The sequence below is a fragment of the Ruditapes philippinarum genome, unplaced genomic scaffold (assembly GCF_026571515.1).
Source record: "Ruditapes philippinarum isolate M1 unplaced genomic scaffold, ASM2657151v2 ctg3430_1_1_1_1, whole genome shotgun sequence".
In the NCBI taxonomy this organism is placed as follows: domain Eukaryota; kingdom Metazoa; phylum Mollusca; class Bivalvia; order Venerida; family Veneridae; genus Ruditapes; species Ruditapes philippinarum.
The window spans coordinates 334,938-345,545 of NW_026860251.1; the positions used below are offsets into that span (position 1 = coordinate 334,938).

The following is a 10,608-nucleotide window of genomic DNA, read 5'->3' on the forward strand; positions in this document are numbered from 1 at the left end:
AAGAAATATACATATAAATATATATAAAAAAAAATTCCGATAAAACAAAATCTTACAGTATTAGAATTTTCATATACATGTATTATAGAATCTAGAAGTAAAGATTTACATTCTTTATAAATGCCTCATTATTTTTAAATGATAAAATCCTTTTTCTGGGGAGAGTTTTATGGAAAACTTTTATACCTATATGATTGCACGTTTTCATACTATAGTACTATATCTATGAACTTATTACTAAAGTTAAATAGAACTTTAAGAGTAGCTTTATACACAAAAGGAAAGGAGCTAAACAAGTGCGAGCAGACACAGGAGCAGAACCACTGACTTTCTGTAATCTAGCTGAATAGTTTCCTCATTAGTTCAATTACTCTGGTCTGATTTGAACCCTCAGAGATGGGGTGGGGGGCCTCATACTTCTAATTAAAGAACCTTTATCACTCGGCCATGACGGCACCTACTGTCTCAAATACCAAAATATCTAGTAAATTCAGTAAATCTTAATGATAACAGATCTATAAAAACATACGTCGGAGCAGTCCTGCAGCAGGGTAATCAGTGATTCAGAAGAACCAATGTTGATTGATCGTATCTCCTTCAGGGAATGGACAGAGTCCCCACCACTTATCACAATCAGGGACGGCATGTAACTGGAATCTGTTGGCTCGACCCTCATAAATAAACGATTCACTAGAATATCAGGTAGCATCTCTATTCGGATCCAATGCTGCAATACAAGTTTATTTTCATCATATTTATTACTATCATGTTACACAAAACATGGTATTTTTTATTAATAGCAATTTGTCATTTAATAAATAAACTATGTTTATGTTATAAACTATGTTGCAAATATAACCCATCAACTAACTTTGCCCTGGAAGCCAGCGTTTTGCCTACAGTCACTTTTCATTTTGATCAGTTTATGTGACTGGTTGCCCTAAATTTTATTGACATAACCCACTAACTAACTTAGGCACGGAAGCCAGCCCTATGTCAATATCCACTATTTCCCCTGATATGTCAATATCATTGGTTCCCCTAAATCTGAGAGATATAACAAATTAACTAACCTTGCCCTGGGAGCCAGCACTCTGCCAGTAGCCACTATTGCCCTCGATCAGTCTATGTGACTGGTTTTCTCGTGTAGATACACTCAAGTTTTTCACACACATATGCCAGTCTTCAATCAGAGAACCGCTTGTTGGATAAACTGGTCTCTTCTTCTGTTTACCAGGTTTACCCGCTGGTACTGGTAGACCACCTATAACAGGAAACCAAAAACATTTGTATTGAACTAATGGTTCAATATTTGACTAGTTTGCAATTCTTAGATTTTTTTCCATTTCATTGGTGCATAAGGTATTAATGGTACAAACAAATTGGCATTCTCCTGTCTTAACTAAAAAAAATTTGCACAACATGGAATAAACTATAAATTGTAATGCTGATTTAGTAACTTTTTCTTATAGCTCAGTTTTTATAAGTACTGTAAAAAGTCTACACTTGATAAAACAATTATTTGTTTCATTTTGGTCGTATTTTGGCAGTCTGGCTTTCAGAGATAACTAACAAGTACCAATTTCTCCACAAGTGATGACTACTATTCCAACATGATTTCTGTACCAGCGGTGAGAGACAAATGACCATTAAACTTAATGTCCAAAATCAGTGATCATGAGAAATGAAATACAGATAAGGGCTTGTATATACAATACTTGAATCGAGAGGCAAAATACCTATAGGCCACCTCTTATGTTAGGTATTGTATATTATTCACGTCAAAGTTAAAGGTCAACAACAAGACATACCTGGTTCAGCAATTCTACTGAATGGATGCCTATGTTTCTTGGTTTTAAAGCAGTTCTCACAGAAATCAAAGTCGTCACACACACGACACTTGTAACGAACCCCCACAATGGGAAACATACTGCACTCATCGCATCTGTAATATAAACACAGACAATACATACTATTCAGTAGATTCAAAAACAACATATTTGTTCTAACACTGGTCATTTGTATGGCACAAGTCATTCCAAATATACCACTAATCTTTATAATACTTAAATCTCCAGTTGAAAAGGTAAGATGGGAATCTTGCATTTGCAATGAATAGTTTTAAAACAAAAATAAAATATACTTTTACTCAAGAATAGTCACAATTGTCTCTTATTTCATATAAGCAGGAAAGTAGTGGTAACATTCTCTTACCCGACTCCAGCATGGGTACTGGGTACAAGCTCCATCTCGTCCAGGACACCGGTCCAGTGAGCCTGCTGAGGGAAGTCTACAGTAATATCCCTTCCATTAGATATAATGGCCGTCACTGTACCTACACTGCGATGAGTCACTGAACCCCATTTGTATGTTGGTGTAACTATGCTAGGCTTCACCCGAACCTTGTCCCCAACCTTAATACTAGAGTCTGAATAGAGAAATATGGCACTTATAAATAAAGATTCTCACATCATTATTACACCAAAACCTGTAGTCTTAATTTAGTGAAGGCTTCGGTTTCAAATTTTACGATAAATTTTAATTGAAAACATGAACCTCCCCTAAAATCAAAAGCAGTACGAACTAAAAGTACAGCAGTTAAGCCCAAAGTGTGTGTATAAATGCATCATATATAACAAATCTGAAACTTTGTCAATAAAAGAGACACTTAAATTCAAGCAACATACAATTTAGACAGAAAACTATACATGTGTATGAAGGACACAGATGCCCTAACATTCCACTGTTTTGCCAGTCTATCCACAGACAGCATGATGGACAAGGGCAAAAATCAGTCTGACCCTTAAATGGGGGGATTATAGTCAAACATTTCTAGAACTTCTTGTATTTCATAATATACAAGTTATACATTTCTGCCAATGTCTATGAGAGAACTTACTTGTATTGATAAATCCTTGCAGCTCAACATGAACATATCTGACCCAGTATGTACCGCCCTTTCTCTGCCAGTCTGCTTGTATGTTCAAATCCTGAAGGCCATCTCTGTCCAACTATGAAATAATATTGAATCTTTGTTAGTATCTTTTGAGTATGACATTCTTATGACATGGAACTCTATGAATGACATTAATGTTATTAATGGTCGAATGAAGCAAAAAAAATTGCTTCAGCTTAAAATTCTAAAATATAAAACCATTTCCATAATCTACAGTCAAACCTGTGCATAATGTATACACGTATTGACTTTCCTCAGGAAATAATGATATATGGGTTTTAATTTAAAAGTTTAACTGTATCTATTTTTAGGAACGAATATAATCACCTTGATAACCTTCCCAATGTCCCCCTCATGCACCTCCTCATACGCCCGGCAACATTTTATCGACATGCCAACCTGTATATTGTCTCTAATATACATAGCATATTCGTCATCTGTCGCAAAATCTGCACGCTTCTTGTATGCTTGGTTAGTGTTGTTACCCAAAACCACCGATAGTAATAACTGAAAGTTTTACAATATTATATCAATACATGATATATATATATTTCAATTATAATCCAATTCAAATAATGAAGATTTTTTTTTTAGTTCTACTTTGTAGCAGTATAACAGATTGTTGATGTAAACATTTTTATGACAATATACCTCAAACAAAAAATTTGGAAGTGATAATTCAAAAAGAAAAATTAACACAGGAAGTAATTGGTAAACCTCTCCAGAAGAATCCAGATCTTCAAACACATCTGACGTGGAGTCAGTGTCCGAGTCATAGTCCACCGATGACACACTGTCCGAGTCTGAATCTTCCGCCGGCAATGTTTCTACATGCTCGATTAACCAGTTCACCACAGACTCCGGACTTGGTATATCTGATGCCGAAGCCAATGAACCTCCTGAAAGAAAGATATAACCACAATATTGTACCAATGAAAATGGGTTCAGTAAGAAAAATATCACATTTAGAAGTGGTAATGCTTCAGCATAGTCAAGCTTGAAATTAGAAACTAACTGTTATCTTTAAATAAAATTGGATAATGTGTGTATAGAAAGCTAATAATGTATGCAATTTTAAAAACCCTTATACTATAATCAAAAGTAAGGAATAAAGAGTGCTTGTATGTAATTATGACAATACATTGCAGTTTAAAACTTTAGCCATGGTTTCTAGGCTTCAATAGAAATCTTCCTGATTCTGCATCTTAAAGAAACAACTCATTATTTATGTTGCTTTTTCTAGCCTTGCCGAAAGTTAACAAAAATTCTTTAAACTTTACTTCACTATAAGCCAATCAAACTGAGCCTACCTAAAAACAGAAAGTTTTTCTTACCAAGAGATTTGATGGCGAATTCCACCTGTTTTCGTTGGAATCCCATCTCCATAATTCTGGTCACTTCTGGTAAAGGTGGAGGTACACTAGGTCGACTCTTCTTCAATTTAGGTTTCCCAAGAACCGTCGGCACAGCTGGATTCACAATTGGTATGACAGCTGGTGCAGGTAAGGGAGCTTGGTACGGTGCAACCTCACTGTCTGAGTCTGACTCATCAATCTCCTCCTCGAAGCAGTCTCTAGATGCTGTAAGATACTGACAGACGGACAAACAAGCCGCCTCTAACTCGTCACGACCAAATAAAGCTTTTAGCGGTGAGGGCTGCGTAGCAGACATTAAAAACTGTTGTAATATGGTGTTGGGTGATTCTCCCGTATCTGGTGAGTAATCATCGTCACTAGGGCTATTATCAACCTCGGCATGCTGGAGTTCCGGTAGTGTAACCTGGGTGAGGATTTTACGGAGGAAATTCTGGTGTTGCAAGAGAACTCGGCCGGCTCGTAACATACCAAGTTTGATCTGCTGCTTCCTCAAATCTGCCATGTCAACCCTTGTTCCTAGATAAAAGGAGAAGGAAATTAATGTATCAGTGTATATCTAAAATTTTTATAAAGAAGAGAAAATAACAACAGGTTCATACAGAAGCAATATGTGAAATACTGATCACTGCAGTAGGTTTAAGGGTTCTTAATGAATAATCAACTGATCACAGTTCTCTCCTATTTTGAACAGGATTTAAGCTAGTACATGTAACTAGAATGTGTCTTAAGTAAATATGATTTTCTAATACATTTTATATACAAAATCCCGAAATTATTAATTTGATAATAATAGCCTATAGTCATTATAACTTTTCTATAGAACAAAACGAAAAAGCTTACATACTGTTGAAATGGTGTTGAAAACAACCCCAGATATTTAACAATGCCAATGTCTAAAGCAAAATTTCTAAAATTTAGAAATACAAGATAATTTACCTTCAGACTCTACAGTGGTTGTACTTGTGGCCAGTGGTGCCTTGTCCGAGTCCCGACCATCTTTCTCCCCCTTGTATATGTGGCAGGCCAGGCACAACATCGTAGCCAGCATGTTCACAATCTCCTCCGACACGGACAACTTGTCCACATCAAACTCCAAACACTGTACCTGTAAAATATCATCTGTATTACTTCTAGTCTTTCTTTAAGTGCCCATTTCGTTATTGCCAAGTTGTGCTGAATTGACTTTATATTCCAAATGATTGACTGTAAAAATGGTGATTGACCAACAGTTGATATGAGAAAATGTTTAGAATAAAATATATATATGCCTAAAATATAAAAAGACTATCCCACTCTTTTTATAAATTGAATGTTTTGGGGAAATTTTCAATGGAATTTTAAAGAAATTTTTCAGGGCCAAGTAGGTTATTGATCCTTCATGCAAAGTAAATTATAAAATTGAAAGGAATTATGGCAAGATGTTAACTTATTTGACTTTCACCAATTCACTCTTTATATAGCCTTGGATGGGCATTATGTCACTTTAAATTATTCAAACTTCAGTAATTTCCAACGAAATATAAGGGCACACCTCTGACTTAGGGATAATGTTAACTTAACCCTTATCCTGCTAAATTTCTCATGTAGATTTGCCTGAATTTGGTTTCATACACTGTCCATTATCAATTTTGAGGATATCAAAATAAAAGTTTTAAGTTAGTCAGTAGTATTATTTAGGGCCTTGTAAGATTACAGAGAAGTACCAGCTGACCTGACTCTATACTAATGGCATAGGTCATTCATTTTCATTCTAGCATCTACCAAACACAAATCATGTACAAAACAAACATGAGATGCAGAAAATTGTCATATGTTATCATGTGTGTATCTATATACCCTTCGTTAGACACAGATTGAAATCTGGGTATTACAAAAAACCTTGACTAACTCAACATTTGTATGGATTATTATACTTTCTACAGTATTTAGTTACGGTGTGGGCAATTTTCAGTGATGACCCTTTGCCCCATAACAACAGAAACTTCTATAATTTTATAAATATATTTTATAATAATACTTACTGGTATGAGAGTATTCAGTCTGGATGATGTCACATTTCCATCATTCATCTGCACTAGAATCTTTCCACGAGGCGTTATCTTAGATATTGTTCCCATGCCAACATCGTCTATTTTAACCACACCTCCAAGGCGGGGCCTGCTGTCTACTCCACCAATTACTGCCAACATTGCCAGGACAGAGGCTTCATCTGTAGCCAATGATGGGTCATTCTAAAATGTTATAAAAGACAAAATGAAATATAGTTATTACAATTATAGTTAATAATTTCTCAAACAAAGAACCAAATCTAAAGTATAAATTGTCACAGACTAAACATGCAAGAACGAATTTATTTATAATTATTTTAAGGTGATCTTATTTAACTGTTTAAGCTAATGAAAACAATGCCTGTCAAGAAATTCAGATAGTAATGTCTCCTCTTAACAACCCACCTGTTTTGGTGCAAACAAAAAACAATTTACCACTCAAGTTGCTGCCACACATCTCCCTCAACTACATTAACCAAACAGTGCATGTACTGATGGCAGGTAAAAAATTGCTCCTTTTCTGTGCTATCCCAAAACACAACACTTAAGGTGGGCTGTGGTGGAAGGTATTGTAAAACTGACTGATGCATTATAAATTCCCACTAAAATCCTTTAAAATCATGCTTAAGTAAATATATGTAATGTCTATCTGAAATAACTGCAGGATATATATTATGTCAAGATACCTTAGCACCGACATGGTGGTCCAACATGATATGTGGCAAGGATCTCAGATGTTTCACCATCAGCTGATTGATACACACATTCCATGTATCTAGGGTGTGAAGCTTCCTTAGCAACAGAACAAGTTCCTCGGCAACAGTGCTAGTATACGATGCTGTCAAGGAGACAGGTGCTCGGTGACGTTGACGTCTTGGAGAATCCACTGAAAGATATGAATCACTTTTTATTACAATTAACATTACAGTTTCATTTACCTGGATCTGTTGGTAACAAAAGCACTATTAATATGGTGACATTCCAGCTTCCTTGTTGGATGCCGAAGATACCGAAAATGAATATCATAATTCTACAACTTCCAAACATCAAGGCAGTTGAAGACAACATTTGCCTCTCCTAGCTCTATTCAAGGTTCAGGCGAGTAACAAAACACATGTGTAAGTATCAACTTCCTATAGGAAACAACATAGCTTCCTTACAAACCAAATCATAATTTTTACACAGAACTTCATAGTACAAAGATTGCACATCGCAACTTATTTCAAGTCATTAAGAGTAACAAATGTAAAAATAGATTTATCTTAATATGACATAGTTCAATGATTATTTTACAAATCAAAATTGTGCCTCTGCATATAGATATGCAAAATTCTTATCTACCCTTTATATTTTCATTTACCAAGTGCAAAACTTTCATATTGCTCTAAATTCTAAATGAACCAAAATTTTCATAGAACACTTAAAATATGATTTGAACCCGGCTATGCTCTTCATACACTGAATAATTTCATTTCATAAACTGAGCCTGACACCAGTCAATATAATACAATACCTACTAATCTTGAAGATTTGAACCAACTCTATACTTACCATGTGGAACAAGTGTTGGGTCAGCTGAGCAGGAAACCAGAATGGATCCCAGTAAGTGTATAAGTCTATTAACAATGGTCTGGACCCTAGCTTCCTCTACATTTTGATCCCAAGATGGAAGTACAGTTCTCAAAAGCTTTATTGTCAGTATCTGTAATATAAAACGTTACACTAAAGGACATTTTGAAAACCATTCGAAAAGTATAATAAGAAAGTAAATAAGCATTAAAAAAAATCTTTATCAATGGCATATCTTGGATAGAAAGGTTTTCACCAAAAGCCTACCTTGACAAATCAAGAACAAGGAAAATCATTTCAACAATAAACCACCAACTTTAAACTATTTTAGTAGTTGATAATATTATACTTGGCTCTTGTACCTGTTTAGAAACATTGGCTTGTTTATGTGCTTTTTCTTCCTCCAAGATCTTCAGGAGAAGATCCACCCATCTCTGTGAACTGAGAGCTTGGCAGACTGTCGGTCCTGTTGCTATGCTACGAAGAAATCCCAGAGAACACCAGCTATAGTGTTGCTCGCAGGCGATCTGTACAGACACTGAATTGGCATCTTAAATAAATTCATATTACAAGATTTATGTATCATTTACTTTCTCAGTACTATTTATAACATTGCGTTTGGTAAGTACAAATTATAACAATCATAGCAAGCCAGCATATTTCCTAGTCCAAGCTGTAATGATTGACTATTCCAAACTTAAAGCAAAATAAGTGCATTTCACAGATGGAGAGATGCTTACATGTTTCATTGCTCATAATTTCAATTTCACACACACTTGCAAAAGTTATTTAACAAGAGCTGCCCTAAGACAGTGGGCACGACTATTCTATGTGCTTGACAGTAAAAAAAAGTGCATAACTCTTTTAAAAAGGTAACCCAGATTGGCCATCATGTAAGATAATCACTTGGAACAAACATGTGAAGTTTCAACCGAGAAGATTTGGAGATACCAACCTGCACGCAAAAACTTTACCTAAGTGTGACACTGACCCCTTGATGAGTACAACAGCTCTTTCTATTCTTCTAACAGTCCGATTGAAAATCATGATCTAACTGATATTATCAATTAATCACCTCTTCATATTGTCCTTCATGCAACATACATTTATTAGATTAGAATTTTTTAACAGGAATAAATTTGAAAATAACTCAACAAAATCAACATACTTAGTCCATAATTACATCCACAATCCACTATATTCCTCATCAGCCCACATAATGTACCTACAGCTTCTTTCTGTGTGGATTCTGAATGTATTCCTGTTGCCACGGATACAACCCTCAGTAAGGTCAATGTTGCTTTTCTTATCAAAGATGTTGGATGTTTACTTTCAGTTTTCTTTAAGTCTGAAACAAATAATCATATATTTTATAAAGTGATTAATGATTTTCAACAATCAGTGGAGAGAGTATATCATCTATAGATATGAAATTGTCTTTGTTAAAATATGCTTATGATCTGTTTGTCTATAATCTGTAATTATTTGACTGAAAAATAAGCTATGACAAGTTTTTGTTTTATGCTAATAAACACGCTGATAAATATGCAATAGAATAAATTAAAGTTACATGGTCCATTGAAATGTTATGGTTCCATGTAAAAATTATGTAATATTTATCAAAGTGGACTCCAATGACATGTGTGAGGCATGGCTTTATTACCATGTGTTAAAAGAAGAAAAATAACAACAAAATCACTAGAATTATTAACCTTTATTTGGTGCTAATTCTTCATCATCATCTTCATCATTGTCGGGCATCTCAGGAGGTTCTGCTAGTTTTTAGGTCATACTTCCCTTCCTTCCCCCATACGGTAACTATTGGTACTCACCAGAATCCCACTGTACTCTTATCCAGCCATCATTGCCTAGTTCACCAATTACACGACCCATACTGGGCGGTGGACCATCCTTAATAAATATACAGTGAAAGTAAAAATTTCAGTACTTAATACTCTCTAAAATACAATTATCTACTTTCATTTATAGGAAGCACTATTTAAAAAGACATATGGTTAACAATTAACTTGAAGTTTACTAGAACATAACAAATTCATAGAGTAAATCTGAAGAAAGTTATAAAGAGTCATCATTTGTGTTCCGTATTTAAAGATAAGTTAGATTCACAGCTTAAAATTCCCAATCATAGGTACCTGATCACCCCATTTCCAGTCCACACCTCTCACCACTCTTGTACCTATCTTCATAAGAGCCGCAAGTTCCGGACCTGAGACCGGTACCGGGGCAGCCTGCTTCTTGTGCTTCTGTTCCTCAAGTACAGCACATATCGTAGAGCTGCTTGTGTCCTGTAAAACACGCTCCGGATCTGGACCTAGAAATAAAACAAATACATAGAGTAAGCACCTAACAATAGACCATATTATAGATACATTCCAATATTTAGCAGCATTTAATATTTCAAGCAATGTAAATGGATATGAAATTTAGGTTTCACACCAGAACATCTCTGTTAAGTTTAAAGCTGCCCAGGTGTAAGAAGACTACAGGTGCCCCATAAAAGTATTATTTCAAATAGCATTAAATAACACTAACTGAATATCGTTTTAAGTGGCATTATGCTCATTTTTTTTACTGTCAATCTGAGTTAAATTAGTTGTGTATTTAAAAAATTGACTATTTTAATGGTGATTGAAAAATA

The 10,608-nt window shown here is 35.0% G+C and overlaps 1 protein-coding gene across 2 annotated transcripts in view; it reads right to left on the bottom strand.

The window, feature by feature from the left end:
- LOC132759401 (E3 ubiquitin-protein ligase HERC2-like) overlaps positions 1-9,818 on the bottom strand; it is a 33,287-nt gene extending 23,469 nt beyond the window's left edge. For both annotated transcript variants that reach the window (XM_060751169.1, XM_060751168.1), the window contains exons 1-15: positions 9,662-9,818; positions 9,118-9,297; positions 8,312-8,499; positions 7,932-8,082; positions 7,067-7,266; positions 6,354-6,563; positions 5,269-5,437; positions 4,291-4,848; positions 3,674-3,855; positions 3,284-3,463; positions 2,900-3,011; positions 2,215-2,428; positions 1,812-1,945; positions 1,074-1,264; positions 530-727 (exon numbers count right to left, since the gene is read on the bottom strand). In XM_060751169.1, the coding sequence (XP_060607152.1) occupies positions 530-727; positions 1,074-1,264; positions 1,812-1,945; positions 2,215-2,428; positions 2,900-3,011; positions 3,284-3,463; positions 3,674-3,855; positions 4,291-4,848; positions 5,269-5,437; positions 6,354-6,563; positions 7,067-7,266; positions 7,932-8,082; positions 8,312-8,499; positions 9,118-9,297; positions 9,662-9,710 (2,916 nt within the window). In that variant the 5' untranslated portion in view covers positions 9,711-9,818. The remainder of the gene's footprint in view (positions 1-529; positions 728-1,073; positions 1,265-1,811; positions 1,946-2,214; positions 2,429-2,899; positions 3,012-3,283; positions 3,464-3,673; positions 3,856-4,290; positions 4,849-5,268; positions 5,438-6,353; positions 6,564-7,066; positions 7,267-7,931; positions 8,083-8,311; positions 8,500-9,117; positions 9,298-9,661) is intronic.
- Between the last annotated feature and the right edge of the window lie 790 nt (positions 9,819-10,608).